This window comes from Ovis aries, chromosome 3, assembly GCF_016772045.2.
Source record: "Ovis aries strain OAR_USU_Benz2616 breed Rambouillet chromosome 3, ARS-UI_Ramb_v3.0, whole genome shotgun sequence".
In the NCBI taxonomy this organism is placed as follows: Eukaryota; Metazoa; Chordata; class Mammalia; order Artiodactyla; family Bovidae; genus Ovis; species Ovis aries.
In genome coordinates, this window is record NC_056056.1 from 215,181,865 (window position 1) to 215,201,172 (window position 19,308).

The 19,308-nt window shown below is 51.3% G+C and overlaps 1 protein-coding gene and 1 long non-coding RNA gene across 4 annotated transcripts; one reads left to right on the top strand and one right to left on the bottom strand.

Annotated features, from left to right (window-relative positions):
* Nucleotides 1–444: 444 nt before the first annotated feature.
* On the bottom strand, nucleotides 445–7,648 carry LOC105614866 (uncharacterized). 3 transcript variants are annotated; one of them, XR_006059475.1, is made up of 4 exons: nucleotides 7,510–7,648; nucleotides 4,479–5,057; nucleotides 4,158–4,255; nucleotides 2,720–3,674 (listed from the first exon to the last, which is right to left on the bottom strand). It is a non-coding gene; the product is annotated as an uncharacterized LOC105614866 (long non-coding RNA). The 3 variants fall into 3 exon arrangements; XR_003588931.3 differs by lacking the exon at nucleotides 4,479–5,057 and having other exon boundaries at nucleotides 445–3,674; XR_009600299.1 differs by lacking the exons at nucleotides 4,158–4,255; nucleotides 4,479–5,057 and having other exon boundaries at nucleotides 445–3,674.
* A 151-nt stretch (nucleotides 7,649–7,799) lies between these two features.
* On the top strand, nucleotides 7,800–18,259 carry PEX26 (peroxisomal biogenesis factor 26). Its single transcript, XM_027968078.3, has 5 exons — nucleotides 7,800–8,279; nucleotides 9,251–9,391; nucleotides 10,111–10,406; nucleotides 12,071–12,217; nucleotides 15,769–18,259. Exons 1-5 carry the CDS (start codon nucleotides 8,065–8,067, stop codon nucleotides 15,870–15,872), a joined length of 903 nt encoding a protein of 300 aa, XP_027823879.1. The 5' UTR covers nucleotides 7,800–8,064; the 3' UTR covers nucleotides 15,873–18,259.
* The last annotated feature ends 1,049 nt before the right edge of the window (nucleotides 18,260–19,308 follow it).

Consider the following 19,308-nt stretch of genomic DNA (forward strand, 5'->3'; position numbering starts at 1 on the left):
TTGAGCCAGGCACGTCTGGACTAGAATCCGGCCAGGGTCTGCTGTGGACATGTGACTCCTCTGATCCTCAGGCGAATTCTCTCTAGATGGGGATAATGAGACCATGTGAGGATCTTGCCCAGAGCCCGGCACAGAGCTTCTCAGTAAACACCACCGTGACTGGTATTACTGCCTTGCGTACGCAGAGTCCTGACTCTCAGCACTCTCTCATCGCACTGTGATTACTTGTCTCACTCCTCATCACCCCATTTTGTGATAACAAAGTACCGTAAAGGTGCTTCCCAAGCTGTATAGTACTACACTTTACAGCTTAATAACGAGGAGTGATTAGAACTTAGCCTACAGAGAAGGGCTCTGGACTCCTCGGAGCTCTCCTCCTAGCCTCAAGTTTCCGTGACATCAAGGAGGTACAATTGCTTTCTAGTACAAAGAAGTGCAAGCATGTAAACTGTCAGCAGGATTATTTATTTCTTGCTTTACATATGGGTAGTAACAATGTCCTCTCGAAGAGTAACAAGGACTCCTGTAACGCACAGCACACCAGCTCACGAGGCAGCACGGTCACATCTAACCATACATGAACACTGTGTGTGTTTATGGAGGGTGGTCATTAAATAGTTGGAAGTTTTCACTTACAGGTGGTGGGATTTCAGATGATTCTCATACTTTTCAGTCTTGTTTGAATTATTTTTACTCTGTATATGTATCATTTTTAAAAATAACTATTTATTTGTTTTTGGCTGTACTGGGTCTTTCCTGCTGCCTGGGTTTTTCTCTAGTTGTGGCAAGTGGGCGCTACTCCACACGGGCTTAGTTGGGCTTCCCAGATGGCTCGGTGGTAAAGAATCCGCCTGGATGCAGGAGCCGCAGGAGATGGGGGTTCATTCCCTGGGTGTGGACGATCCCCTGGAGGAGGAAATGACAACCCACTTCAGCATTCTTGCCAAGATAATCCCTTGGACAGGGGAGCCTGGTGGGCTACAGTCCATGTGTTACAGAGAAAAAGCCAACCTTGACTCCATGTTGGAAACTTTCTTTGACTTGCTTTTTGTTGCTTTTGTTGTTATAATCATACTTAATAGCTTGCCTCAGAGGACCATGCCTCTCTGCTTGATTGTAAACTAAAGTACCTTTGTTCAGCTCAAAGAGAGAGAGTTTGTCCCTGCCCACCTGTGAATAGAAGAGATGAACCCCCCTTTCCAAAGGCTGACCCTTCCCTTGGAGACGTTTTGCAAGACTGAATACCATTTCTCTCTATGCTCCCACCGCCTCTCCCTCTCTATGCTGCCTTCTGACTCTAGCTCCTCATTGTTTCTTTCCCTCTGACTCTACAAAAGAACTTGGCAAACCAGACCCTGACAAGATGGCTATTTTTGAGGCACTACCCTACCATCTTCTTGGTCAGCTGGCTTTCCAACTAAAGTCCTTTCCTCGCCTCAACACCTTGTCTCTCAGATTCATTGGCCTGTCATGTGGCAAGCACAGTGAGCTTGGACTCAGTAACACGTGGGGTTACAAAGAGTTGGACATGCCCGCGTGACTCCACAGCCTGTTGGATCATCTCAGATCAGGGATGGAACCCACGTCTCCTGCATTAGCAGGAAGATTCTTTACCACTGAGCCACCTGGGAGGCCCCCTGTGTGCGTATCATTTTAACAAAAGCAGTTAAAAGAACAGATATATAACAATCAGATTGAGTTCAGTTCAGTTCAATCACTCATTTGTATCTTTGAGCTCAGGTGGCTCTATGCCACCCCATGGTGGAACGCCAGGTTTCCCTGTCCACGACCAGCTCCCAGAGCTTGTTGAAACTCATGTCCATTGATTCAGTGATGCCATCCAACCATCTCATCCTCTGTTGTCCCCTTCTCCTCCTGCCTTCAATCTTTCCCAACATCAGGGTCTTTTCTAATGAGTCAGCTCTTCCCATCAGATGGCCAGTGTATTGGAGTTTCAGCTTCAGCATCAGTTCTTCCAATGAATATTCAGGACTGATTTCCTTTAGGATTGACCGGTTTGATCTTCTTGTTGTCCAAGGGACTCTCAAGAGTCTTATCCAACAGTTCAAAAGCATCAGTACTTCAGCACTCAGCTTTATAGTCCAACTCTCACATCCATACATGACTACTGGAAAAATCAAAGCTTTGACTAGACAGACCTTTGTTGGCAAAGTAATGTCTCTCCTTTTTAATCTGCTCTCTAGGTTGGTCATAACTTTTCTTCCAAGAAACAAGCGACTTTTAATTTCATGGCTGCAGTCACCATCTGCAGTGATTTTGGAGCCCAAAAAATAGAAGAATAATTAAGCCGATGCAAAGGGCAACTGTAGTTCCTCTTGTTTATTTTCTAGTAATTACTTTTAGGCCCTAGACCCATGGGACAATGTTGGGCAAATGTTTGTTTTACTTGCTGCGGTTGGCTGAGTAAGAAACCCAATTTTAGGACTGAGTGAGGTTGCCAGAGCTCAGAAGGCTGTCCTGCGCTTCTTTGAGCTTCTCACCTTCCCTCTCCATTCTACTGCCCTCACCTGGGCCAGGTGTGAAATGATGATTTCTGGAAATCCTCCCCCCTCCCCAATCTTCCTCCTCCCCCACTACCCATATACCTGAATCAGGACTTGCTGACCTTAAGTTTCATTTAAGAAAATAACTTCCCCAAATAACTTGGGACGTACAGATTCTATCAGTGGTTCCTAAGCTTTTAAATACAAGACACCACTTTTAAAAACTGTTTTTATTTAATTTTGGGCTGCCCTGGGTCTTTGTTGCTTTGCAAGGGCTTTCTTTAGTTGTGGAGTGCATGGACTGCTCTTTGTTGTGGGTTCACCATCCAGTGGTTTCTGTTGTTGCAAAGCATGGGCTCTGGGCGAGTGGGCTTCAGTAGTTGCGGCTCTTGGGCTTAATTGCTCCGTGGCATGTGGGATCTTCCCAGACCCGGGATTGAACCTGTGTTCTCTGTATTGGCAGGCAGATTCTTATCCACTGCACCACCTGGGAAGTCCCCAAAGACTACTTTAATTGCCCCTGCATCAATCCTGTTTTGGAATATTTCTCTAGTAAATAAAATCTATTGACTGGTAACAATTGCAGCATTATCTCAGATAAATACACAACTTCCTAGAATATTACACTATGTTGAGGGTCCTTCCATCAGTTTTCCCCTCCCAGGGTTGGCCTGCTACAGGAAACCATAGGTTTTTGGGAACCAGAGCTGTTCTGGGAGGGGAGGAAGGGAGCCCTGGGACAGGGGTGGCTGTTCTTAGCCAGGATCTGGGCATGAACAGCAGCTCTGGATGCTGCGACCTACCCCAAAGCTTGGGAATAGCTGGGCTGGTGAGGAAACATTTTAAGGCAGGGCGAGGTCCTTCCTCTCTGGCATGGAATGGGTCAGGGGTTCTGTGGCCTTCAGCTGGGGGACAGTGGCTGTCGCTTCCCCTCCCCAGCCTCAGCTCAGCTCCAGTATAAGACCCTGTTCAACCCTGAAATTCTATCACTTGGGGTGACTGAGTTTATTAGATTATTTCCTAGGAAACAAGGAAGAAAGCACAGACAAGAAGGCAGGTGGGCGTCCCAGGATCTGGAAATACCACGTGTCTCTCTTTTCTCGGGGGCTGCGTTGGGACATGATCTCCTCGGCTTCCAACCTTTCACACAGTGTTCACCAGTGGGCATACCTGGAAGTCAAGATCAAATGATGCAGAACAGCTCAGGGCAGGTGGGTCCCTTGGAGTAGCCCACACCTAGCACTTTGCACCATGCCAGATGCCCAGGGATCCTGAGATGGGGGCTCCTGTCCTGTCCTCAGGAAGGGCATGGTTGACTAGGGGAATGACACAAATAACTACAAGAAAAATGGATGTTGGGAAGGACCCACAAGAGAGGCATGAAAAGAGCAAAGCACAGTGGGGGGTTTTAAGAGAGGAGCGATCAGCTTGAATTGCGTGGAAGCAGGACAGATTCCGAAGGGCCCAACATCTTTCCACCTGAGCAGGGCTGACCAGTACCCAGGGAGCATCCGTTATTCACTTCACATCACGCCTGGTCTGGCATCATGAAGATTTTCTCAGGTGCACCCTCTGGCTCCCAGGGTGGGTGGGAACATGTGGAAATTGGAGGGCAGGTTGCCCAGGGCAGAGGGTAGGGGTGGTACTGGTCACCTTGAGAGCAGAGGAGGAGAAGTCACTTCTGGCCATCTGGAGAATGTCCTGGCATGGGCTCTGGTGAGAAATCTCCAGTGACTCCTCCAGCTTTGTCACTGAAACCATGAATTCTGAACTCAGACAGTTTCTGAGCTTTACTTTCCCATCTACCATTAGGAACACTAACATATCTGTGTTGTTTTGCTCAGTTTTGTCATCAAGTTCGCACAGGATGAGTGAGAGCGCCTTGTACAGTCAGAATTATCAGCTTACAAGAAAGGCTTGAGCCACACTGCCCTGTTAAAGTCCCAGCCCCGCTCTGCACTCCTGTGTGACTACCTGTTGCCTTGGCCTCTTCATCTGCAACGTGGAGGTAACAGCAGGACTCTTGTCCCAGGGTTGCTGGTGATTAAGAGGAGCTGGACGTACAGTACCTGGAGCAGCACCTGGTTCTCTGAGCCACTGTTACTATGTTGTAAGTGCTGCACGGGACAAGGAGGAGGACAAGGAACAGGCCTTGGACGCAGAGGCAGAGGGAGGGCTCTGCTGCGTCTACATGGAGGGGAGGAGCCGGTTCAGTTCAGTTCTGCCCTGAACTCCAAGTCCAGGCTTTAAAAAAAGGAGCCATAAAAATGCCATCTCACTGACGAAGGTCTGGAGCCCTTGACCACCCTGGAAAAACATCACCTCCGCCCTGCCAATATTTATCTCTTCGGCTTGCTTCTGGCCAAAGTCCACACCAGGCGTGATTCTACTGCCTGCAGAGCCATACCACTGACGTCCCTGTACTGAGGGTCTCCGACTGGAAGAGATAAGCCCAGAGGGGCAGCTGTGTGGATGCAGTCTCTTGTCACTAAGTATAGAGCCAGCTTGGAAAGGGCAGACAGGCTGGGCTGGCTCCAGAGGTTGGCATCTGACCTTTGTAAGGAAGAGTCAAGAGTCAGATTCCATGTCAGAAAGTTAAGATTACAGAACTCTGAGGAGGAACTGGATTCTTTCTCCTCCTTACTCACCTCCCAGTGTATCATCTCACCTTGTTTGGCCTGAACTATTCCAGTGATTTAAAGCATTCTTGGCGCTGTCATATGACCTCTTCTGATCCTCACAACCACCCCACACGGCAAGTGTTGGTGTCAATGTCCTCAAATGAGAAAACTGAAGCTCAGAGGACTCATCTGACTTTGCAGAGGTCCCCAGGATTCTAGATGGCATAGCTCATCTCCTAGACTGGAGCACTTTCTGCTACAGAAACACAGACTCATCACCTGCTCAGAGCAGATGAGCAAAGAGCAAATCGACACCCTCAGGACCCTGCTCAGGCAAGATACACTGAGCACCCTACAAGCAGAAGGGGGAGCAGCAGGTCCCAGGGCTTGGGTGGGCTGGGGGATGGATATCGTGTGAGTTTTGTGTCTCACTTACTCTACTAGTTTTCCCGAAACGATTCCACTGATACAAATATTGACATGACTCAGGCCTTACAGATTGAGAGAACTGCCTTGTTTCTGCTTTTATCCCTAGGGGAGGCTAGGTGGTTTGCTTATTTTAAAATACATTTATTTGCTTATTTATGGCTGCCCTGGGTGTTTGTTGCAGAGCACTGGGTCTAGGGTGCATAGGCTGCAGCAGTTGCAGCATGTGGGCTCAGTGGTTGTGGAGACTGGGCCACTGGGCTTAGCCGCTCCGCAGTGTATGGAATCTTCCCAGACTGGGAATTGAATCCACATCTCCTACATGGACAGGTGGATTCTTAACCACTGGGCCACCTGTGAAGTCCTGAGGTGCTTTCAAAGCTCTTGACTCATGAGCCCCAAGTCGTTAAGACATCTGTTCACTCTAATTCAGGTGGAATAAATTAGGATTGCTGTATCTTAGCTTGAGAAGTTCTGGATACATTCAGATGGAGCTAGGGAGTATCACCGAGCTGGTGTTCAGGGATCGGTTGGCGGGCATAGCAGTGCTAAAGTTATGTGATGAAAGACCACTGTGCGGCCCCGCACAAAGATCGGATGAAACACGGAAACAGAACACAATCCTATTTTTATATTATTTTTTGCAAGCTTCCACTTCCTTAAATATCTTGACCTCATTCTGGCAGCCACAGACCTACCTGCTGGCAGGTCAGCTTCTTTTAAGGCTGTGCTGCCGTCTCCTGGAGATGCCTGGGCATAGCAAGAGCCTTCTCCTTAGGGATTAAGAAAAGGACCTTTTTCAGGAGGCACTCCTGAGGCCAAGGCTTGACTGTGCTAGTCCCAACTCGCCCAGGCCTGATCACATCTGTTTCCTGATGCTACTACTGCTTCCCTGATTTTACAGGAATGACGTCTAAAACCAGCTCTAAGAAACAGGTTTTTTTTTGTTTGTTTGGTTGGTTGTTTTAAGTCCAATAATTATGTTATTTCTACTGATCTTCATTATCTGCTGTGAGACCCCAGGCATAACTGATAACACATCCTGGTAACTTCAGCCTTGAACCGATCCACACCTCCCAGAAACCTGCTTGCCTCTGGATTTTGCTACATGGGAACAAATACTGCCTGGAGATGAAGAGGGATTTAGGGCAGACACTAAGTACATGTTGGTCCCAAGGGCAGTGAACCCACCAACAGAGGCCAGTCTGAGCACAGGGCCAGGTTCTCTCTGCTCTTCTCCAGCCCCGGATTTACCATTAGAAAACAAAGTTAGGTGTCATCAGCGTTGTCACTCTCAAGTTCTCCTCTCTATTTTGTTTATTTGTCCTTAGTATTTATCACCATCTGACATACTACTTATTTTTAATTTTGCTTCCTTTCACTATATGGAAGCTCCACAGAGGCAGATATTTGTCTCCTGTGTTCACGTGGTATCTTCAGCCTTTAGAAGAAGGCCTGGCACTTACAGGGTGCTAGGTATATGCGGAGTGAGTGAAGGCCTGGCTTTATGGCCTTATATGGTTATGGCTCCATACTCCTCATCCGCAGAGTCTGACGGATCTGATGCTTCTGCCTCAGCCTTCAGGGAGGACTTTATGTAGAGATGAGGGCCCAGGCTGGTGACCAGAGAAGGCGACGCTGGCGCGATCAGGTGCTGACTTTGCGCCTGGCCTGACTCGTGTAATCAAAGAGGAGTCGCTTCAGGAGCCCTCAGGATAGGAACTGGGAAACCTAGGGTTTAGTACAAACTTAAGAAGCCCCGAAAACCCTGAGTGAAGCACAGTAATAAACGTAACTTGTGTCTGCGTACAACCACTTAATAATTACTATTACAGCCATAACGTAAGGAATACGTGCTCTGTGCCAGGGCTTTATTGCAAACTGCATCACACACCGTACGGCTGTTTTTCACGAGATCTCTATTTGGCAAGAGGTTTGGAGTCCCACTGTGGACTGACCGTGAGCACGACGGGGGTCCGACGGAGGCGGCACACGGACTGCCTTTACTGGCCGCTGACGGGGCTGCATCCTGGAGACCTGGGGCGCAGGTGCCGGAGGCCCACGCCTCCACTCGTACCCGGGTCCACGCCTTCCGTCGGCGAGCTTCCTCTCGCCGCAACAACTTCCGGGGCACGGCCTGCCGGGGCTTGTAGTCCGAAGTCCCTCGCCTGCCCGGGAGGACGACAGCTCCAGGAGCGGAACTACACCTCCCAGAATGCCCTGCGCCTCCGGGCACCGAGCGTCGGCCGGGCCTGCGCGCGCAGGCAAGATGTCGGCCCCTGTGTCCCCGACCCCGCGGCGGCGGCCCTGCACCTGAGACCACGGGCGGCCATACTCCAGCCGGGGTCCCAGTCCTTGTCGTGGGACCGGGTGCCCAGGGACTCAGTGCTGCACAAATCCGAGGGCGCCAGGCTGTCCCGTGCCAGAGCAGCCTGTGAGGACCACCCCTTCCTCCTCCCCAGACTGCACCGCACACCCCGCGCCCCTAGAGGGCTGCGTCCTGGCGCGCACTCATGAAGAGTGACCCCGCGACCTCCGCAGCCCCGCTGAGGGCGCTCGGGGGCGCCCTGCGGAGCAGCGAGCCGGTGCGTGCCGTCCCGGCCCCTTCGGCGGCCGCGCTTCTGCTGGAGGAGGCGGCCGACCTCCTGGTGGTGCACCTGGACTTCGGCGCGGCGCTGCGCACCTGCGAACGCGCCTGGCAGGGCCTGGCGGAGGAGCCGGCGGGCGCGTACGTCAGGGGCTCGGTTCGCCTCCGGGGACAGTGGGAGGCCTCCAAACGCCAGCACTCCGGCAGTGTGGTTGCTTGTGTGATCCTTATGCCTTGTTTTCCTCGCGATGCTTTTCCGCGAGGCAGGGACTCACCTTGTGCTGGTTCTCCGGGGAGGAAACCGTCAAGACGTGAACGGGGTTTAGTGGGACCCCACGATCAATTCTTTCTCCCTATACCAGGGTAGAGTGGTCTAATGGGAAGATAGAATTGATGTGTTAAATTACTGCAGTAAGCTGGTGGCAGACGTCCTCTCCTTCCACCCCTCCCCGAAGTAGTCCCCCTCACTCCTCGGGTTGGGGTTCAGAGCAGGAGTCGTGTTCCGGTCCTCTTGTAGGACTGGATCAAAGAATTGAAATCTTGGTCCTGCGTTGCTCATTGGATTAGGTCGCACTAGGGAGGGCGTGGGTAGACTGGTCAAAGCTGGCCCCAGAGAAGGATGAACTGGGGAGCCTTCGCTGAGTGTTTGGGGGTCGGTGAAGACTGAGTGCTATAAAGGCTGAGGGTGTGATTCTGATGCTGCGCTCTGGCGGAGACTGCTTCTGCCCTTTCTTCACTAAGCGAACTCTTAGGGCTGGTCCTCTTTCCACCCACATCTGTACTGCAGCTGTTCTTTTCCCCTTGGGAGTAAATGAACGCTTCCTGTTGGTTAACCCTGACTTTACCTGGATACAGAGACATGTGCTGGTCAGCAGCTGATTGGCCTTTAGATTTATAGAAACGTTTAGCTCCTGGGCAAAGAGCAGTTTTCTCTTGCTGGGGCTCATGAGAGGGGTCATAATTGTGAGGCCCTCTTGAATACTGGGGATGGGGGGAGGTGAGAGGTAATGGTTACTGACTTGGGAGCTGGTAAAGAACAGTCCCAGGCTAAAGGTGGGAATGGCAGTGCAGGGGAACCACTTCTGAACTCAAATTGGCTTTTTTGCTGACAGCTCCTTGGAGGTGAAATGCTCTCTGTGTGTTGTGGGCATCCAGGCCCTGGCAGAAATGGATCGGTGGCGGGAAGTCCTGTCCTGGGTTCTTCAATATTACCAGGCTCCTGAGAGGCTGCCCCCCAAAGTCCTGGAACTGTGGTAGGTCCTTAGGTCCTTACTGCTTCCCCACTGAGTCAGCGCAGGAGCAAGAGGGTTTTCCCCTGGGTCGGGAAGATCCGCTGGAGAAGGGATAGGCAACTCACTCCAGTATTCTTCAGCTCACCTGGTGGCTCAGACAGTAAAGAATCTGCCTGCAATGCGCGAGACCTGGGTTTGATCCCTGGATTGGGAAGATCCCCTGGAGGAGGGCATGGCCACCCACTCCAGTGTTCTTGCTTGGAGAATCCCCATGGACAGAGGAGCCTGGCGGGCTACAGTCCATGAGGTCACACAGAGTCCGACATGGCTGAGCGACTAAGCACAGCACACCCCTTCAGTTCTCATATCTCCTCTTTTTCTTTCCATACCATTCCCTTTAAATCTAATTCTTTCCCTTTCCCCCATCCCCTGTCCCCCTGGCGCCCTCCAGACTCAAAACATATGCATGAAAAGATGAAGAAGAAGGAATTTAGGAGTGGGATAGGGAAAAGAGGAAGGGATGGGAGACATGAAGTGGGGTGACAGAAGTGGGGGGTGCCAGAGCTGAGAGTTGCTTGCTGCTTCTAAGAACTCCTGATTCTTACCGTGTCAGTGTCCCTTAGGGAAGGACTTGAGGGCACAAAGGAGGGGCTGGGTAGGAGGAGTTTAGTGGTTATGAGAAGTTAAACCGTGAAGCATTGACCACTCTTTTTCTGGGATTGGATTATTTGGGGCTGCAGCGTTCTTTTATACAGCAAAATGCAAGAGCCTGGAGCCGTGCTGGATGGAGTCCGTGCTTGGCTTCAAGACCCTGACAACCAGGGCCTTCCAGAGTATAGATCCTTAGCAGAACTTCACCTGCAGCGAGTGCTACTTCCTCTGGGCCTCCTGTCAGAGGCTGAAGAGCTGGTGGTGGGCTCTGCAGCCTTCGGCGAGAAACAGCGGCTGGACGCGCTTCAGGCCGTGAGTGCAGCGAGGCAGCAGCAGACACATGTGCACTCTGGCTCTGAGGAGACGCGGACACTAAGCCAGGAAGGTGGGACATTGTCCTTCTGCAGCCCTCTGTGCAGAAGCTGAGGGCTTCCTCCTGGACGTGGGGTCCATCATGACCTTCCTGGGCCTTGGGAACAATGCTTTGAGTAACTTCCAGATTGCGGGATAAGAAATCTGTTGAGGTGCTTCGAAAGCCCAGCCCCTCTGCAGTTGGCTTTGGGAGGCAGGTGGTGCAGGTCTCAGAGCCTTACTTTTGTCTCCTGAAAGTCATCTCCTCCCTGGGCTCCTGTCAGTAGACCTGCCGCCACTGTGCTGGCCTGGCCGGGATGTTACTTCACCGTCTCCTGAAGCAGTGCCTTTCAGCTGTGGAGGGTTGTGTGGGGAGGTTCTTCCTGATGCTGAGTTGCAGTTTTCCTCCTGGTAGTTTTTAACCCCCTGATCTTTGTTTTCTCTGTTCGTGACACATAGAATAGGCATACACGGAGGACCTTCAGCCCTCAGGAGACTGATCCTGCCTCTGAGGTGTTTTCTTCGTGTGCTTGAGAGCAGGGACCTGCTGGGGCAGGGTCACGTCTTTGCAGGAGGTTGTTGGCTTCAGGGACGCCATGTAACTCCACCGACCCTCTGCCTGTCCAGTGCCGGGGAGGAGGCGCTCGGCTGGCGAGTCCAGGGTGTCTTCAGGGCTTGGCGGTGTCGTTCATGTTTGTGCTCAGTCCAAGGTGGGATTCTTCACTGTGCCTGTGAGGTGCCCTTTGTTTTCTGCCTTTACTGATCATCAGGAATTATTGCTATGTAACTGTGCGTATATCTTAGGCCAGAATATGAAGAATACTGTGAAGCTGTTAAAGAAACACCAGATGTACCAGGTTCCCCAGCTAAGTTGACATTTCTGTTGAAGTCCTGTCCTACAGAGCTGGTGTGGTGATGTCAGAGTCCTTTTCTACTGAGGTGGTGACTGGTGACGTCAGAGCCCTCTCCTGTGGAGCTGGTGTCTGGTGACATCAGAGTTCTCTCCTGTGGAACAAGTGTCTGGTGACATCACAGTTCTCTCCCATGAGGCTAGTGTCTGGTGATGTCAGAGCCCTCTCCCGTGGAGCTGGTGTCTGGTGATGTCAGAATCCTCTCCTACAGAGGTGGTGTCTGGTGATGTCACAGTCCTCTCGGATGGAGCTGGTGTCTGGTGACGTCGGAGTCCTCTCCTGTGGGACTGGTGTCTGGTGACATCAGAGCCCTCACCTGTGGAGCTGGCGTCTGGTGATGTCAGCCCTCTCCCATGGAGCTGGTGTCTGGTGACATCAGAGTCGTCTCCTCTGGAGCTGGTGTCTGGTGATGTCAGAGTCCTCTCCTGTGGAGCTGGTGTCTGGTGACGTCAGAGCCCTCTCCTGTGGAGCTGGTGTCTGGTGATGTCAGAGCCCTCTCCTCTGGAGCTGGTGTCTGGTGACATCAGAGCCCTCTCCTGTGGAGCTGAAGTCTGGTAATGTCAGAGCCCTCTCCTGTGGCGGTGGTGTCTGGTGTCGTTACAGTCCTCTTGGATGGAGCTGGTGTTCTGATATAATCAGTGCTGAAGGCATCTCTGGATGCCTGGGAGCTCCCTTCCAACCATTTTGTGGACTGCATGAGGAAACCAGTCTTGGCTCGACTTACACTCAAAGCTCAGAGTTGGGAAACTGCTTCTTTACTGAAGTTCTACTCTTGTCTCCCCACCAGGCTCCTCCTCCTACAAGTTCCTGTCTCTGCTGACGTTGCTGCGCCAGCTCTGGGACTCTGCAGTCAGCCACTTCTTTTCTCTGCCCTTCAGTAAGAGCCTGCTGGCCGCCTTGCTCCTTTGCCTCCTGGTGTTGAGGTTTGATCCAGGTGAGTGAGGACACCTGCCTCCCCACCCACCCTCCCAGGACAGGGCGATTGACCAGGGCTGGGCCTGGGAGCCCTCCTGGGGGTTTTGTTACTGGACCTAAACTGGAGCCAGCCCACCTTGAAGGAGAGACCAGTCCTGGAGAAAGTCCTCTCTGCCTTGTCGACTCCGGACTTCTGGGGTGAACTCTGAGTAGAGCCTCAGGGTTTGTTTATTTTGTTTTTGGCTGTGCTGGGTCTTCGTTGCTGCACGCAGGCTTTCTCTAGTTGTGGCAAGCAGGGGCTGTTCAGCAGTTGTGGTGCCACACCCAGGCTGTGGAGCATTCGGGCTCCAGTAGATGCAGTGTATGGGCTTAGCTGCCTTGCAGCGTGTGGGGTCTTCCCAGACCAGAGATCAGACACTAGCAGGCAGATTTTCAACCCCTGGACCACCAAGAAGTCCCCTCAGAATTAAAAAAGGAAAAAGAAAGCTTCATCATAATGTGTTAAAAAGTTACATTAAATTAAAACATATTATATTGTAGAAATACAATTACAATAGGAAAAATATATTTTAGAGAATATGGAAAATAGAGAAAAGTATAAAGGAGAAAACAAATCACTCTTCAGTCAGCTGCTGTAATCGTTAGTCTTTTTCTGGATGTAGATGCAGTTTTGCTTGTTGTTAAATATTCTTTTTTTTCTTCTAGTTTTATTGAGATATAATTGACGTTCATCACTTTAAGTTGTAGAGCATAATGATTTGACTTACATACATCATGAAATGATTCCCACAGTATGTACAGTGAACATTTATCCTCTCATGTAGATAAAAAATTTTTTAAATAGAAAAATAAATTTTTTTCCTTGTGATGAGAAGCTCTTAGGACTTTCTTAACTTTGGTATGTAACATACAGCAGTGTTAATTATATTCATCATGTTGTACATTACATCCCTAATACTTATTTATCTTATAACTAAAAGGACTTTTTGACAGTCTTCTTCCAGTTCCTCATCCCCCTATAAGCATTCTTTAAAACATGGCTTTAGGGAATTTCCAGGCAATCTAGTTGTTAGGACCCCATGCTTTCACTGCTGTAGGCCTGGGTTCGATTCCTGGTCAAGGAAATAAGATTCTGTAAGCCATGAATTGTGGCCCTCCCCCCACCAAAAAAAAAAAAAAGGTTTTAAAACTTTACACGACTAAATAATATTCCAGCTTTCAGTAACTTCCATAACTGATTTTACAGTGCCCTGTTTTTGAACAGTTCAGTGATTCCTTGCTGTTTCTTTGTGTGATTAATCTTTATTGCAGCGCAGTTGCTTTCCAGCGTTGTGTTAGCTGCTGATGCACAGCACAGTGAGTCAGCTGTGTGTGTACATACCCCCTCCCTTTGGCCCCCCTCCCATTCAGGCCACTGGGGCGCCGAGTAGAGCTCCCCGTGCTGCCCAGCTTTGATTCTGCACATGGTATTGATAGTATATGTATGCCAATCCCATTCTCCCAGCTCCCTCCCGCCTTCCACCGTGGCACCCATGCATTTGTTTCCTACGTCTGTGTCTCTAGTTTTGCTTTGCAAATAAGGTCATCTATACCACTTCTCTAGATTGCACAATATATGTGTTAATATACGACACTTGTTTTTCTCTTTCTGACTTAACTTCACTCTGTGACACCCGCTCGGTTCATCCATGTCTCTACAAATTTCGTTTGTCCCTTTTATGACTGAGTAATAGTCCACTGTGTGTGTACTGCGTCTTTGTCCACTCCTCTCTCAAAGGATCTCTAGGTTGCTTCCATGTCCTGGCTGTTGTAAACAGTGCTGCTGTGAACATTGGGGTGCACGTGTATTTTGAATTATGTTTATTTCTGGATATATGCCCAGTAGTGGGGTTGCTGGGTCACATGCTAGCTGTATTTAGTTTTAAGGAACCTCGATACTGTTCTCTATAATGGCTGCACCAATTTGCATTCCCACCAACAGTGTGGGAGGGCTCCCTTTTCTCCACACCCTCTTCAACATTTATTGCTTGTAGACTTTTTTTTTTTTGGCGGGGGGCGGGGAGGGGGGACTTCCCTGGTGGCTCAGATGGTAAAAGCGTCTATCTACAGTGCGGGAGACCCTGGTTTGATCCCTGGGTTGGAAAGATCCCCTGGAGAAGGAAATGGCAGCCCAGCCCGCTCCAGTATTCTTGCCTGGAAAATCCCATGGACAGAGGAGCCTGGCAGGCTACAGTCAATGGGGTCGCAAAGAGTTGGATACGACTGAGTGACTTCACTTTCACTTTTGATGGTGGCCATTCTGACCAGTATGAGGTGATACCTCTGAACATTTTGATGATTTCTTGCTGTTTTCTACTGTGCTCTTTCCCGAGGGTGAATTCCTCAGACCTTGTGAGCACTGGGCCAGAGGTTAGGAGCTCACTCATGAACTTTTCTGTGTGTGGCTTTGTGTGAGTTATAACCTAACCTCTTCTCATGAATTTAGACTTAGGGTTGCATAACTTTCAAAACTGAAAGGAGAACTGGAAACCCTTCATTCAATCCCTTCACTTTGGTTTTCTTTTTCGGTTGGGAAACCTAAGACCCAGAGAGAAGTGACTGCTCCAGGGTCACGCAGACGTTCTGTCTGCTGCTCTTCCTTTATCCCCAAATCCTGCTGCATCCCCACTTCCCTTTTTCTTGTCCGGGGGCTGTTTCTGCACAGCTCAGCTTGTGCCTTTGACCCCATGGCTGGTACCAAGCAGGAGATCCCTCTGAACAGCTCCGTTTGCTTGAGGAGAGAGTCACTGGTTAGCCCTTTGGAAAGCTGAGGAGTTTGTGTTCAGTCCTGTCCACCCTCTGACCTTTTACTTTATTCCAGAGACTTAGTAAAAATTAGAAAGATTTTTGTGGTTCTTAGGAGTCCTTCAGTCTCAGAACCCTGGTCTTCTGAGTAGGGATGGCAAAGGGCTGTTCCAGGAGCACTCAGGACAGTCCATGCAGGTTGGTGAGAGCCCGGGCTGGCTGCAATTAGAACCTGCCCAGCAGGACATGAAGAAGGTGGACTGGAATAGCTTTCTTAAAAGTAACATACTTCTTTTAAAGAAGGAAGAAAGTCTGTTAAAAAATCAGTAATTCAAATAAAGAAAAACCAGCCAAAGCCAGCTCAGCTCTCATTCAAAAGAGGCTATTTTTACTTTTATTGTTAATATAATTAACTTATGATAAAAAGAGGTACTATTGTGGCTTGGCTTCAAACTTGAAAGGTACAAAGAGGAATGCAGTGAAAAGTCTCTTCCCAAATTCATTTACATATAGGCAGCCATCATTACCAGCTTTTTAGTATTAAAAAGTTAGATTAAAACATAATAAATTTGGATCTTTTTCTCAGCAAACTGAAGTTTTCTCTCATCCACATAAAGAAAATACAACCCAGAGATTATATTCTGGAGAAAGGGAAGTTCTCTCCTGTTGGGAGAGGAGGAGGGGCAGTGGCATGGTCACTCCCCAGGTGGGATGGTTTTGGGGGGAGGAGTGGCCGCGTGGGGGGCAGGAGGGGTAGGGCGGGCACTGACTGGCCTCTCCCTGCAGCGTCTCCGCGCTCCCTGCCCTTCCTCTACAAGCTGGCTCAGATCTTCCAGCGGATCCGCGAGGCTGTGTCTCCTCCTCTCTGCCGGCTTCCCATCCAGCACTGAGTGGTCTTCCCTGCTCGCCTCAAACCCCTGCACCTGAAGCCTGCCGGAGGAGCAGAGTCGCTCGTCCTTGGCAGCCTGTTTCCTGCAGCTGGATGAGCCCTGCCAGCGCGGCCAGCCTAATTCCAGGGGCACCGTGTCAGGCTGCCTCAACACCCTCCCCTTTGTGCCCCGCTCTGGTGGGCCTGGCAGGTGTTGTGGAGACGCACAGCCCTGCAGAGAAGGGGTTGTGGGAAGAGAGTGCTTCCTCCTTGGCATTCCTTGACACGATCCGTCTTCCTGCAGAGGCAGGGGTTGGTCTTTCAGGCCAGAAGTTCACGCAGCTGGAAATTCAGAGCAAGGTCCTGGTTGGGGGACCTTGGCCTTTCACTTGCATGGAACACTTAGCTCTGAAGGTGGTTCCTGGGACAGGCTCCATAATCTAGTCTGGCTTATCACTCCCCACTCCTTGCCCAGCCCCGAGATGTGCCGTGGGCTGCCCTCTGCTCACACTGAGCGTGGCTTCCTGAGCCTCAGGTCGTCTTCTAACTGGGTAAGGGGATCTGGCAGCTGCCTCCTGGGCTGAGCTCAGTGTTCCAGCCATCAGTGGCCAAGCGGGGCTGTGTGGGGAAGTGTCTCTGCCCTCTCCCGCCTGCTGCCCCCCGCCGCCCTCAAGGTGATGGAGCGTGCTCTGCCTCGCTGGTTCCTTCACCAGCTTTGCTGCATCCCTGGCATGCCCTGTTGCTGGCTCCCCCCTTTCTGTGTCCTGTTCCAGTTATGTTCTGCTGTTCGAATAACACACAAGTGTTTCTGCTCCTCTGTCCTTGGAAAGTAGGCCAGCCTCCAAAGCTGATGCACTGAAAATGGAGCGGATAATCAGGGGAGCTGGAAGGATGTGTGGAGGGGGCTGGGCAGAGGGGAGGCTTGGGAGGCAGTGAACGATGTTACTCCTCGTCTGGGGGCGGTAGACAGTAGGGCCCTGCGATTGTGCAGCTGAAATGTTTCAGTGCTTTCTCTCAGTGGCTGCAAGAATCCTCCCTGTCTTTGTGCAGGGACGTGGAGGCCATTGCTGTGGGGCTGGGGGTGGAGGCGCCTAGCAGGCCAGGAAAACCAGGGGCTTATGAGCTTCGCATTAAGACCCCCAGGAGCTCTGGGTCAGCGGCATCGCTGTCATAAAATGATGGAGTGAGTAAACTTCAGGCCCTGGGAGGTTAAGTCCTAGGGTGTCGTAAAACATGCTGAGAGAAAGGGAGCTGATCAGGCTTGGGGATTTCTCCTTTACAGTGATTTTTAAAACCTGGTCCTGTTCGTGCCACGGATAGAACTCTTTAGCGGCTTCCCCTGGCCTGAGGGTAAAACCCCAGTTCTTACGGAGTGTAGGGACCATGGGCACTGGTTTTGGCCAGTACCCGCTCCTCACATGGGGCCTGACCCAGCCGCTGGCCGTCCCGGATTCTGAGCACCTCTGCCTTCTGTGCCTGCTGACCCTCTGGAGGCCCAGCTCCCCTCTTGCCTGGTGGGTTGCCTCTGGGAATCTTCTCCTGGCCTGTTGCATATGCTTTCTGCAGTGGTGGCCCCATGCCTTGCGACTGGGATTCTGGGGCCTCTTTGAAGCTGGGGTGTGTGACTGCAATGTTGAAGTGGGGGCAGGCTGCCCTCCCACCCGTTGGGGTGTGGCTGTTGGGAGGTGATTTAACTTCATTTCTAAGGTGATTCTCCTCTCACAGGAATTTCTGGGTGAGTTGGGTGAGTAAATGAGCCTCCAGGGCAGTGTTAGCAGCTTCCTGCTCCGGGTAGGAGCCCCATGATAGGTGGCTGTGTCCTCACTGCCCAGCTGAGGGCCGGGGGTTAGAAGGTGTTCAGAGGCATATCAGAGAATGAGTAGATGTAACTGACGTGACAGCAGCTTCTGCTTCGGTGTGGGGGAGGGCGGTTGTGTTGTGGAAACCCTGACATCTGTCGCCCCAAAGCCTGTGTGACCCTGCTCCAGGCCTCTTGGCTTCCTGTTCGCCTGGTGCTCTGCAGTCTTGTCTGGCATTCAGCCCCAGCTGCCCTCCTCGTCTGGCAAGGAGCTGGACCCGCTGCTCGAGTGGCTGGGCCTTACCTGGGAATGCAGCTGCTGCTCCTGCCGGCCTCGGCACAGAGCCTGATGACATCTGAAGCGAAGGGCGGGCCACCTGGTCACTCCAGCAGCGGTGCTGACCAGGGAGGTCCCCACCAGCTTGAGCCGCCTTTCAACCCTTCAAGTGTGGCTGGGCCAAATCAAGATGTTGTGTAAATATAAAAGATACACTGATTGCAAACACATAGAGCTAAAAAGAATGGAGATGATGATTTTTATATTGATGGCATATTGAAATGATAATCTGCATATATTGGACTAAATAAAATGTTACTACCTGTTTTTTCCACTTGTTTTGTGGGGCTCCCAGAATGTTTCAGCTTGCACAGAGAGCTCGCATCGTGTTTCTGTGGGCCTGCGCTCAAAGCACCCAGTACACAACGCGTCCGGAGAAGTGGCCATGAGGTGGACCTGCCGGTGTGTGGTCTAGAAAGACTCCCCCATTGCAGCCCCTTCTTCGTTAAGGAAATGGAGACCCCAGGGTGAAGTGACCCACAGGCTACAGCTTGCCCAAGACAGGAGCCCCTCCACAATCCACATCCCTCACTGCTCACGGTGCCCCTCATGTACCCAAAAACCAGCCACTGGAGCTTGCCGTCCTCGCGTGTGCCACCCCAGCCCCAGCAAGTGGGTCGCTTCCACTGGTTCTGAGATACAGCTGGGTTCTCGGGGCTGAGAGGCAACTGGGGAGATGGTGAGGTAAGGAGCAGCTGGGCTGTGTGGGCCGTCACGGGTGGGGTGGGCAGTAGGGGGAGGACACAGTGCTACCTCTAGAGGGGCTGAGGGCGTATTTCATGGCTTTGTGCAGGTGACACCATGGATATGTTTGCTCACGTGTTCATGGTCTTAAAAACGATGTTTTATGTGTCAAACGGAAGGCACAGAGGGTGTCTGTGAACGAGTGTCTTTCCCTCCTGCTCCGCACCCCTCACTCCCTGCCCACCACTGTTGCCACCTGGATCCTCCCATGTAACTTCTGATGCTCAGCTCCTCTTTCTCCACGGATGATGGCGTGCTGCACATGTGCGCCATGCTTTTAAACCCAGTCTTGGATGTTTGTCTGCGTCTGCTCTTGCAGAGCTGCCTCACTCTGTTCAGCTGCCCCGAGCTCCCTTCTGTGATGGGCTCGCAGTACAAGCCCCACAGCTTTCCCTGTAATGCCGTGGAGCCGCTCCACCCTCTTCTGAGCCCAAGTCTGAGAGGACCAGATGGGCATCACACCTCTGCTGCCACTTCCTGGCAAACGTAGCCCTCTGTCCAGCCTGCCTGGTACCTTCCCAGCCACAGGGAAGCTGAGAAACAGCCTTTCACACTCCCAGACACTCCACTTCTAAATCT

Bases quoted from the DNA above. Each gene is read 5' to 3' on its own strand.
- PEX26 (XM_027968078.3), top strand. From the start codon at position 8,065: ATGAAGAGTGACCCCGCGACCTCCGCAGCCCCGCTGAGGGCGCTCGGG. The intron at 10,407-12,070 runs GTGGGACATTGT...TCTCCCCACCAG, and splicing joins GCGGACACTAAGCCAGGAAG to GCTCCTCCTCCTACAAGTTC. The intron at 12,218-15,768 runs GTGAGTGAGGAC...CTCTCCCTGCAG, and splicing joins GGTGTTGAGGTTTGATCCAG to CGTCTCCGCGCTCCCTGCCC.